Raw genomic sequence first — 18776 nt, forward strand, 5'->3', positions numbered from 1 at the left:
AGCTACCGATTTATTTTCCTACTGGCAGTGCAGTACGTAAGAGTGACCAGTTAAAACTTGTAAGCTTATGTGTCTTCCAGGTGCTCAAAGGAGCAAAATATAGAAGGAATAGCCTTGCTCTTCTAACCCTGGCACCACCAACAACTTAGCCAGTGACCTACTGTGCCATGAGGTGGTCTCCCACAGTCATGTGAATGTAATACCACTCTGCACTCCGCTGTTTTTAGGCGCCTGGAAAGACTCACTTCCCCAAATGAAAAGAGGCTTTTTTCTTTTTAATGGAAAAGTGTGTAGCAATGTTAGATACTAGGAAGAGAGCCTATGTGATTTGACTAATTTCTCTTCCTTCCTTAGGGCGTCAGACCAACCTTCGCATACCTCAAGGCACCGTGGGCCAAGTAATGCTGGACGATAGGGCTTACCTGGTACGCTGGGAGTACTCGTATAGCAGCTGGACCCTCTTTACCTGTGAGATTGAAATGCTGCTTCATGTTGTTTCCACTGCAGGTGAGGGCAGCTTTGGGAGACACTGTTATAGGGGAGAAAAATGGACATGCCTAGAGGATTTGGAGGATAGGCAGAGAATTTCAAAACCAAATTCAGAATCATCCATGTTATGATTAGTGTAATTTGTTCCCTGGGTCTCAGAGATTATTCAGTGATCTTAAAGGAATTGTTTTTCGTAAGGTCACAGGCTTCCTTTTCCCTCAGATGTGATTCAGCACTGTCAGCGGGTCAAACCCATCATTGATCTGGTCCATAAGGTCATCAGTACAGATCTTTCGATAGCAGACTGTCTCCTGCCCATCACCTCCCGCATCTACATGCTGCTGCAGCGGTGAGTGTCTGCTCACCCCCGTGGGGTTCAGGTCCACACACGTTTGTCTGTGGGAAGCTCTGGTGTGATAACTGTTCCCAGCTGAGTGCTGTTTTCTTTCAACATCCTTTCTGAGAGGAGGGACTGGGAAGAGAGAACTGGAGAATATTTGTGATGGAGCAGGATGTGTGACTCATTTTACTGATTATAGTGTTCTCCAACCAGGTTAACAACAGTGATCTCCCCCCCTGTGGATGTCATTGCTTCTTGTGTCAATTGTTTGACCGTTTTGGCTGCCCGGAACCCCGCAAAGGTATGATACTGAGTCTTCAGAGCAATCCCATAATATTGCACTTGGTACCTGAGAACACAGGGACATGGACTCTTCTTTTTCCTTCTCAGGTCTGGACTGATCTTCGTCACACAGGCTTTTTACCATTCATGGCCCACCAGGTCTCCAACATGAGTCAGATGATTAGGTGAGCCAGGTCTTAGGGTGGGCAGAGTATATTCCCTGTGAGCACCACGGACATACCAGGTCCAGGCTAGCTTCATTAGTTTTAAAGAAGCTTCTCTGTGCCTTTTTGCTCCTTGGCTCTTCAGCCCTCTGGAAATAGGAGGGATGAATAAGGACAAGGCATCGGAGACACTGGGCCTTGGGGCACAGAGGCTCCTCTTCTCTGAGGCAGCACTGAGGTCTTGCAGTCTTTAAAGCCAGAGAGAGAGATTTCTCATTCAGCAGCAGCCACCTTAGTTCATGGGAATTAACTTTACAGCCTAGAAAATCCAGGGGTATCCAGATCAAGAGGCTTGGCTTCCCTTTCTTAAGCCAAAATCATTCTGTACTTTTCCTTGTTTCGTGGATATTCCAGCTCTCCTATAGACCAGTTATTAACGCAGAGATCCATCTTACTACCTGAGCATTCTCTCCTTGCTCTCTCTTGCTTATAAGACAATCATGTTTTCCTGATGCTTATTTGATTTTTCACTTTAAACCTCTTAACGTTGTATATCAATAAAACATGCTCTGAATGTTTATCCTGGGTATAAAGTTGCCAAACGTGATTAATTCCTTGTGGAGCTTTCCTGTTTTACGCCCAAGCTATATAACAATAATAAGAATGTTTTGTGATCACAGTGTCTTGCAATCTTGAAATCTCCCCGTCATTATTCCCCTCTGCCTCTCTGTCTTTCGCCAGTGCGGAGGGGATGAGTGCTGGAGGGTACGGAAACCTCTTGATGAATAGTGAACAGCCCCAGGGCGAGTATGGGGTCACTATTGCCTTTCTCCGGTTGATCACCACTCTTGTCAAGGTAAAATCTGGTCAGATAGAATCATCTGGAATAATTTTCCTGCCCCTGCTACTTGTCTGCAGGCAGAACAGTTGGCTTGAAGTTATGGTGATAGTAGTTTGTGTGTACTGAGTATTTACTGTGTGCCAGATTCTATAGTAGGTGCTTTATCTAAATTATTTAATCCTCAAAACAGTTTGGTGTAATGCACTGAGTGTCAAGCTATTTTGACTGTAGCCCAAGGTACTATGTATATTTTATATCACGTTCCAGTAAATCCATGTGTGTATATATTTACTCCTAAAACAAGTTTCACAATATGACACTTTATTTTTAATATCTTTTTAGTATTTCAGAGAGGAAGGAAGGAAGGAGAGAGAGACAGAAACATCAATGATGAGAGAGAAAATCACTGATCGGCTGCCTCCTGCATGTCCCCCACTAGGGATCAAGCCCACAACCTAGGCATGTGCCCTGACCGAGAATTGAACTTTGACCTCTTGGTTCATAGGGTGATACTCAGTCACACCAGCCACGCTCACAATATGACACTACTCTTACTACACAAGATTCACTTTGATATTTTCTAAGACGGTGATCTCACAATCCACTAATGCAGTGATTTTCAACTGGTGTGCTACGTACGACACACCGGTGGGCCGCAAGAATTTTAAGACATGTAATATCTATTTAGTTGGGGGCACTGACTCTTTTCCCTTAGATTGTCAAGTGAATGACAATAGCCAACACAACAGTAGCCATCCAGTATGAATCAATCAAAATTATATTGGACTCATTGCACTACAGTGTTCTGGTGTTTCTTTTTTTTCCATTTAGTTTTTTTGTCAGAATGACAAAAAATATATTTTTCGATGTGCTGCAGAATTTTAGTAATTTGTGTATGCCATGAAATGAAAAAGGCTGAAAATGCAGCACTAATGGATGACAACTCAGTTGGGAAAATACTGGTATAGCATGGATTTTGGAGTCAGAGTTAGGTTTACATTTTAGGTTGACCACTTACTGGCTGCATAACCTGGGGCAAGTATAGAATTTCTCCATTTCTGTAAAATAGGAATGATCAGTGGTCTCCACCTCATGGAGTTGTTGAGAGGGCCGTATGTGAAAAGCACTTGGCACACTTCCTGCCTGTCAGAATCAGTCAGTGAATGCTTCAAAAGATAGTTACAGTCCTTTATAGATTAAGATAGGGATGTAAATATAGATACTAAATATAAAGAATCCCCATTTTAACTCATTTTCTATTTATATGTTTTTAATCTTCATTGTTGAAAGTATTAGAGATGTCCCCCAAACCCCCATTTTAAAAATAAGGTAGCTGATGTTAACAAGTAATATTAGGACAAAGAATATTATCAGATCTCCTTTCTGGTATTCCAGTGATGGAGTGAGATAGAGGTTGGGGGGATGCTGGTGATAACCACAATGAGATGAGCATTCTCCATTATGGACAGTCCCATAGCCTTTATGTTTAAGGTCCCTCCTTTCTGACCAGATTGAGCCTTTGTCTCTCTTTCATGCAGGTGCCTCTTGTGACAGAGTCACATCGTCTTTTTAGTCCTTTTCTCTATTCTGGAGAATCGTACAGCTTGGACTCGTTACACTAGAATGTTCTGATTTTTTTTCACCACTAATGACTCAGGTTTACCCAGATTTCCTTTGGACCTATGGTTTTGAAGTTTAAGTCTCCGTTAATTATTTTCCTTAAATAGCATAAGCCCTCTCACTACGGTGTATTGTAGGGACAGCTTGGTAGTACCCAGAGCCAAGGACTGGTGCCCTGCATCATGTTTGTGCTGAAGGAGATGCTTCCCAGCTACCACAAGTGGCGCTACAACTCCCATGGTGTGAGAGAGCAGATTGGTAAGGAAAGTGTGGGCAGGGAAGGTCTGCGGAGTTTTTGGCTCCCTGGAGATCTTTCTCTTTTGGGGGAAAGCGTCATCACACAAGGCCACATCATTCCTATGTCTTTTCTGGAGTCTAGGTTGCCTAATCCTGGAGCTGATTCATGCGATACTGAACCTGTGCCATGAGACAGACCACAGCAGGTATGAGGGGTGATTGCTAGAGCTTGGTGGTCTTGGATGCGGCCGGTCACCAGGGGAAGCGTGGGCTTCTGCTGTGCAGAGCCGGCTCAGCCTTCCACAGGCTGAGCCCAGAACCATCTCTTGAGCTTCTGATTTGTTTTTCACTGGACTGTTCACTCTTTCTTCCTGTTGAGAGAGAACAAATGAATTGGGAACAAGATTGTTCATAATGATATTGTTACATACACACTTACATCACTTTTTTTTCTTTTTAAATATTTATTGTTGAAAGTATTACATATGCCCCATTTTTCCCTCATTGCTCATATCACTTTTATGATCTTTCCAGAAGTTATGCATATTCATTGGAAAATAATCAGTGCAAAATGCCCTTTGCAAACCTGTTTTCCAGAGATGACTATTACCTAGTTAGTGTATATTCTTCTAGGTTTCTTCCTCTGCTTAGACTAACTGCTCTGTAACTTTATTTCCATGCCACTACATATAGATCTGCCTTGTTTTAATGGTTCCAGGCATTCCAATGTGTGAATTAATCATAATTCATTTCAGTAAACATATCCAGTAATTGATGGACATTTAGATTGATTCTCAGGGTGATCTTTAAGATCAAGTCTTTTTAGAGAAAGTGATCAGAGTGACTTCGTCTGGCCAAGAGCTGATCTGTATCACTGATGTCCAGTTGTTTAGGTTTGGACAGTTGCTTTTTCTTCCAGTAATAGACTTGGTGGCTCCCTAGTAACTCAGAATGTGTCTGTTTTCCAGCCACACCCCCAGCCTGCAGTCCCTCTGCATCTGTAGCCTGGCCTATACAGAAGCAGGACAGACAGTTATCAATATCATGGGCATCGGCGTGGACACCATCGACATGGTGATGGCTGCTCAGCCCCGCAGGTAGGGCTCCCTCCCCACCTTCCCCCATTTACCTTTATTGTGCCTGCATGTTCTAAGAACTCCAGTTTATTTTATTTATTTTTTTATATATTTTATTGATTTCAGAGAGGAAGGGAGAGAGAGAGAGAGACAGAAACGTCAATGATGAGAGAGAATTATTGACTGGCTGCCTCCTACATACTCCCTCCTGGGGATCGAGCCCTCAACCTGGGCATGTGCCACTGACCGGAATCAAACCCTGGACCCTTCAGTCCACAAGCTGACGCTCTAGCCACTAAGCCAAACCCGTTAGGGCGTGCAGTAGCTTTTTAAAGATAACCTTATTTCTCCTAGGACATGGCCTGTATATAACCTAGTGGTGCTGTATAGACTGGCACGTAGCAAAGGGAGTTGATTGCTCCTCCTGTCTCCTAGTTTGGCCTGGGGCCTCTAGCAGAAGCTATTTGAACTCTGGGATTATGGTTGGTATGGTTGGAATCTTAATTCATGAGAGCACATATGCTGTGAATGAAGTCATGTTGCCTGAATCAACTTTGGTTTCCATTTGGCACCCTAGTGATGGGGCAGAGGGCCAGGGGCAGGGCCAGCTGCTGATCAAGACAGTGAAACTGGCATTCTCCATCACCAACAATGTTATTCGGCTGAAACCTCCTTCTAATGTGGTATCCCCTCTGGAACAGGCTCTCACCCAACATGGTATGTATTTCTCTTCCAGTTAGCGATGTTTCTGTTCATAAGTACATACTTTTTAGGCTGTGTTTTTAGGGGTCAACAGTATTTTCTGAGTAACTCCTTAAAATTTGGGAATGATCACCAGCTCCCATCCTGGACTTAGAAATAAGAGGACTGGATCATATTTCATTTCTCCCTCCTCCTGATGGCAGAATAATTAGAACGCATGTTCAATTAGGCTGCCTTCGTTCAAATTGTGGCTCCAAACTATTGTGTGACCTTAGGCGCATTATTAAACATCTCTGCCTTAGGTTTCTTATCTATAAAATAGGGATAATAGTAGTGTCTGCCTTATAAGATTGTAATGAAAGACTTGGAAATTCCTGTTTAAATATTGACTGTTATTACTCTTTTATTTTAAATACTCATTTAATTCTTTGGGACCAGTTTGCTCATTTTTTAGTAGGTATTGGGATAATGTCTCAGACCTATTCTACCTGTATCATATTGGCATTAATATTTTTGCATGTCAGTGCAGTGCTTCAGTGTGATGTCTTTTTCTAGCCTATTTGATCAAAGACTACCTATTTTCTTGAAAATGTATTTCTTTTTACTCTTAATAAATTGCATTGAGTTGTTTGTCCCCAAATCCTGCCTTAGCTACTGAAAAAAAGAGAATTATAGGGCCACCTGGATTCGCTCTGGCCCTCCAGGTACTTGAGATTAAATTCCCTCACATATGAATGAGCCTTTATGAATAGCACCCTCTCTTAAAAGCTTGAATCAGGCACAGTTGGTGTTTAAAATATTTCCTGTGCTTCTTCAGGTGCCCATGGGAACAACCTCATTGCTGTTCTTGCCAAATACATCTACCACAAACATGACCCAGCTTTGCCACGTCTGGCCATCCAGCTGCTGAAACGTCTGGCCACGGTAGGATCCCACTTAACCAACCAAAGCCCCAGAAAACTGACTTTGTGTTGGTGATCACTCTTGCCTTCTCCCAAGAAAAGCAGCTAACTTGGACTTCTCTGACTTTTAAAGTGAAGTAGCCACACACACACACACAACATTGTGTTTTATGGGGGTATTTTTGTTTCATTACAACAGTCTTACATTCTTATTTTTAAATATTTATTTAAATGATACAGATAAATGTAACAGAAAGTTAAGGTACCTCTGACCCCTCGTTCCAGATCCCCTATGAGCAGGTTGGTATGCACTGCCCCAGATCTGTCTGTGCTTGTGTAGTAGAGGGTGTGTTGGGTGTGTGCTTTTGCTCTTTTCAGAAGTGGAATTCCCCTACACATCCTGTTTTGTAACTTGCTTTCTCCGCTTCACACCATGTCTTGCAGTCCTCCATGCAGGCACATTGAAGCTACTTCTTTCTCCCTCATGCTTGCCTGGTACGCCATAGAGTGGATGCATCCTAATTCGTTTGGGCTAGTTTCTGTCGTTCACTGCGGTAAACAGTGCTGCAGGAAACATTATCCATAGAACTCTGTCAACTTTTGTTTACAATTTCTAAAACTTAGATATATCTGATGTCAGTGAATATTTAAAATTTTTCAGTCATTTCCAAATAGTCCTCCAAAAAGGATTGTAACAGTTTATACTCGTAACACCAAGTCTTGTATCTCTGCCGTATGCTTTCATGTTTTTTTAAAATCCTTGCTAGTGGGCAAATCAATATTATCTCATGTTTTACTTTGTATTTATTTAATCATGAGAGAGGTTTTGCATCTTTGTCTGTTGATTGCTATTTTTCCTGTGACTGGGTGGGCATCTTGTGCTGTAGTTTGGGGTGATGTCCCTTTTGACCCAGAGCTGTGTATGCCTGGACATTCTCAGAGTTCTCCAGCACCCTTCTGCAGGAGCCTGTTGGTTTTTCTGGAAGTAGAGCTCTGAGCCTGTGTGTCCCGGTCTCCACCAGGTGGCCCCGATGTCAGTGTATGCCTGCTTGGGCAATGATGCGGCTGCCATTCGCGACGCTTTCCTGACACGATTGCAGAGCAAGATTGAGGACATGCGCATCAAAGTCATGATCCTGGAATTCCTCACGGTTGCAGTAGAGACTCAGCCAGGCCTCATTGAACTGTTTCTGAATCTGGAGGTGAAGGATGGCAATGATGGCTCCAAGGTGAGCCTGCACCTGGGGCGAAGCTGGGAGGAGGGTGCTGGGCTCTGTGTGTGCAATTACTGGTAGTGGCTATGGCCCTGACCTCTTACCTGCCCCTCTTGTAGGAGTTCAGCCTTGGGGTGTGGAGCTGTCTCCATGCGGTCCTGGAGCTGATTGACTCCCAGCAGCAGGATCGCTACTGGTGCCCGCCCCTGCTGCACCGGGCAGCCATCGCCTTTCTGCATGCCCTGTGGCAGGACCGGCGGGACAGTGCCATGCTGGTTCTCAGGACCAAGTAGGTCTGACTCTTCCAGAGCTCTTGTCCTTGCCTGTGAGACGGGGTAGCAGTAGCTCCTATCTTAGCAATTGGTTGGGAAGGATCTTTGAGCAGATCAGTGCCCGGGTCTCTGAGTGGGAGTGTCACTCTTAGCTATTCTTTTTAATGCTGCCACCAGCAGGCGTCATGTTTGCTCTGAGGAAAAGATGTGTTAATGTTAGCGTTCCTGCCTTCTGCCAACCCCAATGCCATTGTTCTGAGAAACAGCGTGTTCAGATGAGTGTGCCTTGCTTGCGCAGTGAACTGAACGGCACACCGTACGTCTCGGGCCCCGTTTGCACAGAGGGAAGGAGCTTTAACGTGGCTCAGCATGGGCGTCTGTCCTGCTTTCCCTCCCCGCTGTCTCTGTGGGGCTGTCAGAAACGGACAGTGGAGTGAACCCTGAGAGTTCTTACTGGTCAGCTCGGTGATACACAGTTGTGTTTCTGAAGAGGAAAACCTTTACGTTTCGGTAGGCGCCAGTGACCTGTGAGACACATTAGAAATGAGACTGAAACACAGGAAGTAACCACGAAAGGGAGCGGGGGAAAGGACTGTGAGAGAGAAGGTGTGATTTACAACATGTATTTTCTTTTTAGACCCAAGTTTTGGGAGAATTTAACAAGTCCACTGTTTGGAACCCTCTCTGCTCCCTCAGAAACATCTGAGGTAAGCTGTGGTGAGGTGGACAGGGACTGGGTTCCTGGGAGGAAAGGCTGGGCTGTGGAGACTGAGCTGCAGACAGGGACGCCTCCCCTGAGTAAACAGCCAGCGTGCTTTCTTCAGTAGAAACGTCTTTCTCAGAGAAGCGCTCGCTTCCTCTCCCTTTGATGCCTTGCGTTGGGAAGGAAGGTGGCGTGCCCTGCTCGGTGTTGATGGCTCCGTGGTCTTCTCCATTGACTTGGAGACACTGTGGACCTGACGCGTGTGCTCTTGCAAGTCAGATGCCCATTCGCATGCGATAGGGAATAGGTTCCTTTGTGGGGGACACCAGGGAAGAGGATCGCCTGTGATTGGTGTCTGCTCTGCTCTTCCCTCCACAGCCCAGCATCCTGGAAACCTGTGCCCTAATCATGAAGATAATATGCTTGGAGATATACTATGTAGTTAAGTGAGTCCTTCCCCTTTTAGAGTTTAATTAAAGGTTTGGGAGGGGGATCAGTCAGGAGAGACCTGTTTGGGGCCATTTATGGAGGGCTGCTGCGCTGTGTCCCTGGCCAGTCCCTGATGGCACTTACGGTTGTCAGAAAGAGTTATTGGGAAGCACACGCCATTGCTCGGGATTTTATGGAGGAGGAATCCTGGAAAAGGCCTCAGCCTAACCCGTTATGTTGAGCAAGAAGCATGAGCCCCACACACTGGAGGGATCCGGAGCCGTCTGCCTGTAGCCCATGTGAGGTTGCTTTCTCTGCCTCAACAAGGGTCTGTGCCCATCACATTCCCATCTCTTGTCTAAAACCTAATGGTAGGTTTTGTGTTTTCTTGACACTCTAGGGGCTCACTAGACCAGTCACTAAAAGATACACTCAAGAAATTTTCCAGTGAGAAACGCTTTGCCTACTGGTCAGGGTATGTCAAGTCCTTGGCGGTTCACACAGCCGACACGGAGGGCAGCAGCTGTACCTCCTTGGTCGAGTATCAGATGCTGGTCTCCGCCTGGAGGATGCTTCTCATTATTGCCACCAGCCACGTAAGAACCTCTTGGGGCGAGTTTTCACAGCAACCATGTGCCAGGGTGCCTAGTAGTTAGTCCCTTGGGATGAAGAATGAGTCAGGGTATTTCCCTGAGAGCTAAAATGTAACAGGTTCTGTGTAAAAAAATGGGGGCTAATATGGGGTATTTGATGATATTAGGTCCAACAAGAAACCCTTATGAAAAGTGCAGAGAAGTGATTTGAAATCCCTTCAGTCATTTCATAAAGATTCCTGTAGCTGTCTTTACAGCCTCGCATAGGTCTTGGGGTTCCCTTCATCTACCTCCCATACACATGCATTGTCTCATGCTGTGTGCCCTGTGGACAGTAGATAAATATTTGTTGACCAGTGAGGTAGCTGTAACAGATGTAGCAGCAGCCTCTGTCGAGAACTGTTTGTTTTCACTGGTCCTAGAAACTGCATTCCTGGTCTTAGAAAAAGAACAGAGGCATTGTCTCTGTACAGTGTGTCCCTGAGGATTGGGTTTTAGAGAGTTAACATTTGAGAAGAGGTTGCCTTTTTTCTTGGTATTTTTGTGGCTGGACACCATCATGCTGTGTAGTAAGGACTGGATGTTGAACTGTTCCTCCTGGGGAGCCGGGTTAATTCCTTGACTTCATTAATTGCTTCAGCTTGATAAGTGCCCCTTGTTTCAGGCATACTCTTAACATCTGTGACTTGTTTACTTAGTGCCACACTGCCCATGACCTTGGGCCTTTGCTGTGGCACAGTGGTTGTGGAGCCCTGAGACTGCAGACACACCAAAAGCTCAGCCATCTTTGGGGAATAATGGATTTACCCCAGGGAATAACCTGTGTGTCACCTGCCTTTTAGGCCCTCGCTAGGCAGTAGTTCTTTAATCTTGGAAAATACCACCATTCTTTTTCCCCTCCTAGGAAACCTATCTGGTTAAATCCAGGATATTGATGATTCCCTCATTCATTGAATGGATGTTAGTGGAACGCCTGCCCATGTGCCAGGCACCAGGGCTACAGCAATGAACAAGGCAGATAAAGTCTGAGCTCATGGAGAGTGTCCTGAGAGAGAGGCAAATTGTCAACAAACTCATGAAGAAATACAGTTACAGATTGTGATGATTCACGTGAAGGAAATACTTAGGAGATTATGGTAGTGAAGCCAAAGTAGGATAGGCATAGTCAGGTGATGACCAGATTGAGGCCTGAAGGTGCGAAGGAGTCTTCCAGGTGGAGAGCCTGTGGAAGAGAGCAGTCTAGCAGATGGACCCAAGTGCCAGGGTCCAGAAGAGGGAAAGAGCGTGTATGTTCACAGAGGAGGAAGGAGGCCACTGGGGCTAGAACAGAGCGAACACGAGTGGGTGTGATGCAAAAGCAGTTGGCGCAGGTCCCATGGGGCCTCCCAAGCCTTGTTGAGGAGTTTGTCTTTCCAGTGCACCGGGCAGCCTCCACAGGGTCTGAGCAAAGGAAGGATGTCATCAGGAGGAGGGGGTGAGGCTGGGCTTGATTCTGACCTTATCTAAGGGTAGACAGAGACATCAGGGGCCTCCAGCCCCACTTCATTCAGGGAGACAATGACTTCTCAGTGGCAATTGCCTGACAGAGGACCCCACATTTCTTGGCTTCTAAAGTTGGGGAAATTTTCCCAACTGACATGTTTTTCTGTCCTTTGCAGGCAGAGATACTGCACCTGACCGACTCTGCAGTGCGTCGCCAGCTCTTTCTTGATGTGCTTGATGGGACCAAAGCGTTAGTAAGTGTGTCTGGGAGATTTCACGTTCCTCCCCGGGACAAGGTCTCCGAGGTCAAATAGGAGCTCACGAGTCAGCAGTCTCGCAAGTGGTCAGGTCAAAGGGCTCAGTTGGCCTGGGAGGCCTGATGCTGCGTTGGGGAGGCAGAGCTCTGCTGCTGCTGGGCCAGCCCCTAGCCTCTCCCCATGTCCCTGCCCCTGTAGCTCACTGCTAGGAAATAAAAGTATGAATCCAAAAGGTACCCTGTGGACGGAGCTGGAATCTTCTGGCTGGACCAGCCCCCAGAAGCCTGACTTCTAACTGTCTGCTGTCTTACCTCAGCTCCTGGTCCCAGCCTCGGTCAGCTGCCTCCGCCTCGGCTCCATGATGTGCACTCTGCTGCTTATCCTCCTGCGGCAGTGGAAGAGGTGAGTGCTGAGGGGAGAGGCGGCCTGCGGCCAGGGCTGCCTCCTCGGAGCCTGCTCCATCCTCTTTACTGACCCTGTGCCTTCCTGAAGGGAGAAAACGGGTATGAAATGGGCTAGCTTTCCATCCCGCAACGGGACTGACCGCCGACTGCCCAGTGGGCATCCTGAGTTGGAGCAAAGGCAGTCGTGGCCTTTCTGTGAGCTGTGTTTTCCTCTCCCTCTCGACCCATATTATTTCTAGAGAGTTAGGTCCTGTGGATGAGATGCTGGCACCCTTGACAGAGATCCTGGAGGGAGTGCTGCAGGCAGACCGGCAGCTCATGGAGAAGACCAAGGCCAAGGTGTTCTCGGCATTCATCACTGTGCTGCAGATGAAGGAGATGAGAGGTGAGGGGCAGAGGTGGTGGTGGTAGCGGTCTCCCGTCCCTGCTGGCAGCCAGGCTGCTCTGGCGTAGAGCCAGACGTTCCTCCTGTGGGGGTTGAATTTTCAGTCTTGGAACTCTGGTCTTTGGGAAAAGTATTTTTCTTCCCCACCTGTTTCTCTTCCCCTCTCATGGGACAGATAACTCTATTCCCAGCTATCTGCCTGGGAAGAAAACTTTGGCGTTCAGTGAGAGGTGGCATGGTGAGTGTGACCGTGTTCTTCCCTGTCGCTTTGCAGTCAGTGACATCCCCCAGTACTCTCAGCTAGTGCTTAACGTCTGTGAAACCCTCCAAGAAGAGGTGATTGCGCTCTTTGACCAGACCCGCCACAGTCTGGCATCAGGCAGCGCCACGGAGGACAAGGACAGCATGGAGACTGATGACTGCTCTCGGCCCCGGCACAAGGACCAGCGTGATGGGGTGAGGGCGTGCTGGGAAGCTGTCTGTCCTTTCCACATGCACCCAACAAATATGAACTGCTAGGCCCTACACGTGATTAGTGAACAAGACAGTCACTGCACTTACAGAGTTCAGTCTGGTGAGGAAGTTAACAAATTTCAGACTTTGCAAAGAAGTGTTAGAATTCCATGTGGCAGGTCCAGCAGGGGAGCAATACAGGGAGACTGCAGTGTGTGGTTCTCACTAGTCTTGAGACTCAGCGAGAAAGCACCGTTTCAGCAGTGACCTAAAGCAGGCTGTTGTGAGCAGAGAGGAAGTAAGGCCTGCAGAGTTGGGGGCTAGATGACCGGAAGCGTTGCAGGGTTTTTATTCTGGGTCCTCAGTGGAATAAGAACCAGCTTAACAGGCTTGTAAGCAAGGGTGAGAAGTGACGAGATTTATACTCTAGAAAGATCACTCTGGATGCAGTAGCAAACTGTTTTTCAAGCTGTGGGTCATGACCTATTGCTGGTTCTTGAAATGAGCTCATTTGGTAAAGACCAGTATTTTTCTTTTTAATGCTATAAAAGAAAATATTAGCGTGCTTTACAGGATATAAGGTAAGAATACTATTCAATGGAAATATATAAGTATGTGTATAGTGGGGCACAGTCTTAAAGTATTTATTACTGCAGTCATAAAAAAATGTTTGAGCCCTAACTGGTTTGGCTCAGTGGATAGAGCGTTGGCCTGCGGACTGAAGGGTCTCAGGTTCGATTCCGGCCAGGGGCATGTACCTTGGTTGCAGGCACATCCCAGGTGGAGGGTGTGCAGGAGGCAGCTGATCGATGTTTCTCTCTCATTGATGTTTCTAACTCTCTATCCCTCTCCCTTCCTCTCTGTGAAAAATCAATAAAATATATTTTTTAAAAAAATGTTTGAGCCCTGACTGGTTTGGCTCAGTGGATAGAGCGTTGGCCTACGGACTCAAGGGTCCCAGGTTCGATTCCGGTCAAGGGCATGTACCTTGGTTGCGGGCACATTCCCAGTGGGGGGTGTGCAGGAGGCAGCTGATGGATGTTTCTAACTCTCTATTCCTCTCTGTAAAAAATCAATAAAAATAAAAATATATTTTAAAAAAATGTTTGAAAAGCCTCTGGTAGAAGAATTGTTTTGGGAGGGTCCAGAGAGGAGGAAGAAAGGCCACTTAGGGGGTGACTGCAATAGTGCAGAAAGGGGTCACTTTGACTTTGTATGCTACCAGAGTCGGGTGGAGTGGGCAGATGTAGGACATGAAGTAGCACCAACACAGGTGATGGCAGTGTGGGCGATGGGGGAAGAAGTCATTGGTAGTTCTGTCAGTCTAGGAATGGCTTATTAGTGTGGGTGGGGTTGCCAGTCTCTGAGAGGTGGGTGTGGGAGCAGAGCAGGGTTGATAGAAATTCTGAATTGTGTTTCAGTCCAGCTTGCTTAAGAGATGTATGATCAGGTGCAGGCTGGCTGTCCTCTCCTCCTCCTCTTCCTTCCCCTGCACTGCTTCCTTCTCTTCTGCTCATCTTTACCTCTGGGCCCCAGCAGGTGTGTGTCCTGGGCCTGCACCTGGCCAAGGAGCTGTGTGAGGTAGATGAGGATGGTGACTCATGGCTGCAGGTGACCCGCAGGCTCCCCATCCTGCCAACCCTCTTTACCACCCTGGAGGTGAGCCTTCGCATGAAGCAAAACCTGCATTTCACCGAGGCAGCGTTGCACCTGCTCCTCACCCTGGCTCGCACCCAGCAGGTAGGCGGCAAGCACGAGGCAGAAAGGAGCCTCCTTGTTCGTGCCGAGTGGGTTCTGGCACTGTCTCTGTCTCCCAGAAGCTCTGGCCTACTCAGAGCTCCCCTCGCCCTGGGGGGTTGGCTGCAGGGACAGGTCCCATCTCATTCCATGTCGTTCTCTCCCAGGGAGCCGCAGCAGTGGCTGGAGCTGGCATCACCCAGAGCATCTGTTTGCCCCTCCTGAGTGTGTACCAGCTCAGCACCAATGGCACGGTGCAGGTGAGTTCCAATGGCCTGGCAGCCACTGCCCAGACTGCACTTCCGGGGAAGAGCACACCTGCAGCCCCTTCACTGGCCCCAGAAGTTGCTCTCTTTAGTTGTTTAGGTACTTACTGTACTGATGGGCCAGAATCCTCCCACCCACGCTCATTGCCTGCAAAAGAAGCTCACACAGCTAGTTAGTGGCAGACCTGACCCAGGATTCTTGTGTTTCTGCTTAGTGCTCTTTCTTTGTCACTGCTGGCCTCAGACTCTCTCTGGTTCTGCTGGTCACCAGGCAGTGACCATGCCCATTCCAGAGGTTTCCTTTTCTAAGCAACCAGACTGCCTTAGCATCTATGCTGCATTGAGGCCCTGCTGTACCTGTCAGCCAGATTCCTTGGCACCATGTCCTGATTTTGTCTTTCATTTGTGTCTTAGACACCTAGCACCTCTCGGAAATCCCTCGATGCCCCCTCTTGGCCAGGGGTCTATCGCCTGTCCATGTCTTTGATGGAACGGCTCCTCAAAACTCTGCGCTACAACTTCCTGACCGAGGCTCTGGACTTCGTGGGTGTTCACCAGGAGCGGACCTTACAAGTGAGAAGCTGCCAGGCAATGGGGTTTGGGAGTTACTGGGGTCTGGGCCAGTCAGGGCTTGAGGCTTGGTAATTAAGGGGCATCATTTCCCCATTTCTTTAAAAAAAAAAAAAAAAAGTATTGACTTTTATTAGAAAGAGGAAGGGAGAGGGATAGAGAGATAGAATCATCGATGAGAGAAATATCTATCGGCTGCCTCCCGTATGCCACACCACTGGGGATCGAGCCTGCAACCGGGGCATGTGCCCTAACCAGGAACGAACCATGACCTCCTGGTTCATAGGTCAATACTCAACCCCAGAGCCACAGCGGCCGGGCCAGTTCTGTGCTCTGAGGACTGCTGGCTGATTGGCCAACTCATGTAGCTGCTCTGCCAAGTGAAACACAGTTTGGGATCATCTCAGACAGAACCTGTTGTCGGAACACCAAACCACCTGTTGTACTGCCATTTCAGTTTGTGTGCCCAGAACCTGTCTTTCCCACAGGAGGGCAGGCAGGTGTGTCAGATCCCTGACTCCCCCCATCCTTCCTTCCTCTCCCCTCCCAGTGCCTGAACGCGGTGAGGACAGTGCAGAGTCTGGCGTGCCTGGAGGAGGCAGACCACACGGTGGGCTTCATTCTGCAGCTCTCCAGCTTCATGAAGGAGTGGCATTTCCACCTGCCTCAGCTCCTACGAGATGTGCAGGTGGGACTCAGGCACAGGTTCTTGGAGGGGCCTGGGGACAAGGCGTGATGGGCACTCTCTGGGGCGCCTCCAGGGACTTTGGCTTAGGGAGCACAAGATCTGGTTTCCTGTTGCTTTCTCTGGAGCTAAATGTTTCCCTCCCGGCATATGGCAGCCTTGTAGGTTAAAAGCCCGGGCTTTCGCGGTCAGACCCTTTAGAAACAGGTCTGAAGCTGGGACCAGCCAGAGAGCAGGGCAGGGAAAGAACAGACTCTGGAGTCTGACAGGCAGGTGTCTGTCTGTGCTGGTTGTGACCTTGGCCAAGTCCCTTCACCTCTCTCTCAGCCTTTTTCTGCTTCTGTAAAAGGGGGAAATGATCCCACCTTATGTACTGACTGAGGGCTGATGCTGTCCCTGGGAAACCACCCCGGCGAGAGTGGGCCCAGAGGGCAGGTGCTCCGTGATTTGGGAGCACAGTGCTCTGTAGAGACCCGTGTGGTTGATCTAGTCAGTTGGCTGGGGCTGCTGCCAGGAGAAGGCCCTCAGCCTCCCATGTTTGCCGCAGGTCAACCTGGGTTACCTGTGCCAGGCCTGCACCTCCCTCCTGCACAGCCGGAAGATGCTGCAGCACTACCTGCAGGTACCCGCCCCCGCCCCCAACCCCACCCCCACCCCCCATGGCTGCCTGGAGTGCCTCACCCCAGCTTCTGTGCTCCACCTCCACTTCTGTCTCCTCCAGAACAAAAATGGGGATGGTGTCCCCTCAGCTGTTGCACCCCGAGTTCAGCGGCCACCCACAGCTGCTCCTGCCGCCCCCTCCTCTTCCTCCAAGCAGCCCACTGCTGACACAGAGGCTTCGGAGCAGCGAGCCTTACATGTGGTCCAGTATGGCCTCCTCAAGATCCTCAGCAGGACTTTGGCGGCCCTGCGCCACTTCACCCCGGACGTCTGCCAGATCCTGTTGGATCAGGTACCAGCGCCATCTGTGCTGCGCCACCAGCCTCCCACCGTGATCTGAAGGCTTGGCTGTGCCCTGCTCTTGAGAGCTGTCTGGGGTCCTAGCTGGGCCCTAGAATGCTCTGGTCTTGCCTTGCAGTCCCTGGACCTTGCTGAATACAACTTCCTGTTTGCCCTGAGCTTCACCACTCCCACCTTTGACTCTGAAGTGGCCCCCTCCTTTGGGACCCTTCTGGCCACAGTGAATGTGGCCCTAAACATGCTCGGAGAGGTGAGTTTGATGCTGTCTGGCCCCTTCACCCAAATCTTCCTCCCAGTTTACCACTTCCTACCCTTGACCTTGGCACGTTTACCTCGCCTTCCCCTTCCAAGCTAGTTCCTCGTCATGACAGGAGTATGATGGAGCCTAACTCTGTTGAGAATTATCGTGAGGTTTAACTGATGTAACCGGTAAGGCAGGACCTGCCACAGAGGAAGCTCCCAGAGTTGAAGCTGTCACTTCCCCTGGGTTTTTCTAACCCTTGTTTCTCTTCCTCCAGCTGGATAAGAAAAAGGAGCCCCTCACTCAGGCTGTGGGGCTCAGCACACAGGCAGAAGGGACCAGAACACTGAAGTAAGAAAGCCCTTCTAGAGTTTGGTCTGGGGTTGAGGCAGACACGGGCTGGCTATTCTCTTAGCTCAGTGGCCCACCGAGCACCTGCCAGCTTGGCCCTCTACACAGTGCCAACCCTGCCTTGTCCCAGGTCCCTCCTGATGTTTACCATGGAGAACTGCTTCTACCTGCTCATCTCCCAGGCAATGCGTTACCTTAGGGACCCAGCTGTGCACTCCCGGGACAAACAGCGGATGAAACAGGAGCTCAGCTCAGAGTTGGTGAGAAGGGATCGAGGGTCCTGACTGGAGGGGGCAGAGCTGGTGGGGAAAATCCAGCCCGCGGGTGGGGGTTGCTGGGCCTCATCAGGCTCCTTTTTCTCTCGTAGAGCACGCTGCTCTCCAGCCTCTCGCGCTACTTCCGCAGGGGAGCCCCCAGCTCCCCTGCTGCTGGCATCCTCCTCTCGCCTCAGGGCAAGTCCACCTCTCTTTCCAAGGCCAGCCCTGAGAGTCAGGAGCCTCTGATCCAGCTAGTACAGGCCTTTGTCCGGCACGTGCAAAGATAGGGCAGTGGCATGCCGCCCGCCTGCCATTCTCCGCCAGCCTGCACAGCAGCTGATGGGGCCGTCTGGGACTGAGCTGCTCCTGTCACCCTCTCCCCAGAGTAGCCACAACTCCAACCACCCGCACACTGGCATTATTTTTATAATAGATCGAAAGGTCAGCAGCAGGGGGGAGCCACAAGTCTGCTGTGCTCCCCCCTCACCTTCCAAGTGCCCCAGAGGGGTATTCCTCTCCTTCAAGCATTCCCCAGAGCACTTGACCCCGGCCAGGGGAGATGGGAGCCAGTGTCATGTGTAGCCAGGAAAGGCTGTATGCACGGGTTTTAAAATGTTTTCCACACTCTTGTTGCAGTTTTTGGTAATACTGTGGTCTATTTATACAAATATTAAAATACTGTTTATAGACAGCTGTGTAATGTGTGCCTTCAAAGCCCAGGAATGGCTAGGCAGCTCTCAGTGCATGGAACAGGGGCCCAGGAGTGGAGGGGAGGCTTGGGGAGGGCAAGTTGATTAGTGGTTGACTCACTAACATCCCTCCATTACATTAATGTTCAAGGGGGAGGGGTGTGGACACTTAGAT

The 18776-nt window shown here is 48.9% G+C and overlaps 1 protein-coding gene across 3 annotated transcripts in view; it reads left to right on the top strand.

The window, feature by feature from the left end:
- NUP188 (nucleoporin 188) overlaps nt 1-18601 on the top strand; it is a 41534-nt gene extending 22933 nt beyond the window's left edge. For 2 of the 3 annotated variants that reach the window (XM_059658241.1, XM_059658243.1), the window contains exons 16-44: nt 355-507; nt 712-838; nt 1043-1130; nt 1220-1296; nt 2017-2131; nt 3874-3994; nt 4116-4179; nt 4942-5070; nt 5627-5766; nt 6569-6675; nt 7676-7882; nt 7987-8156; nt 8777-8846; nt 9221-9288; nt 9672-9867; nt 11523-11600; nt 11920-12005; nt 12247-12392; nt 12667-12848; nt 14382-14585; nt 14750-14842; nt 15263-15421; nt 15969-16106; nt 16651-16725; nt 16825-17055; nt 17182-17313; nt 17582-17655; nt 17786-17915; nt 18023-18601. In XM_059658241.1, the coding sequence (XP_059514224.1) occupies nt 355-507; nt 712-838; nt 1043-1130; nt 1220-1296; nt 2017-2131; nt 3874-3994; nt 4116-4179; nt 4942-5070; nt 5627-5766; nt 6569-6675; nt 7676-7882; nt 7987-8156; nt 8777-8846; nt 9221-9288; nt 9672-9867; nt 11523-11600; nt 11920-12005; nt 12247-12392; nt 12667-12848; nt 14382-14585; nt 14750-14842; nt 15263-15421; nt 15969-16106; nt 16651-16725; nt 16825-17055; nt 17182-17313; nt 17582-17655; nt 17786-17915; nt 18023-18199 (3737 nt within the window). In that variant the 3' untranslated portion in view covers nt 18200-18601. The remainder of the gene's footprint in view (nt 1-354; nt 508-711; nt 839-1042; nt 1131-1219; nt 1297-2016; nt 2132-3873; nt 3995-4115; nt 4180-4941; nt 5071-5626; nt 5767-6568; nt 6676-7675; nt 7883-7986; nt 8157-8776; nt 8847-9220; nt 9289-9671; nt 9868-11522; nt 11601-11919; nt 12006-12246; nt 12393-12666; nt 12849-14381; nt 14586-14749; nt 14843-15262; nt 15422-15968; nt 16107-16650; nt 16726-16824; nt 17056-17181; nt 17314-17581; nt 17656-17785; nt 17916-18022) is intronic. The other variant, XM_059658242.1, reaches the window with a different exon arrangement.
- The last annotated feature ends 175 nt before the right edge of the window (nt 18602-18776 follow it).

The sequence above is a fragment of the Myotis daubentonii genome, chromosome 11 (genome assembly GCF_963259705.1).
Source record: "Myotis daubentonii chromosome 11, mMyoDau2.1, whole genome shotgun sequence".
Classification (NCBI taxonomy): Eukaryota; Metazoa; Chordata; class Mammalia; order Chiroptera; family Vespertilionidae; genus Myotis; species Myotis daubentonii.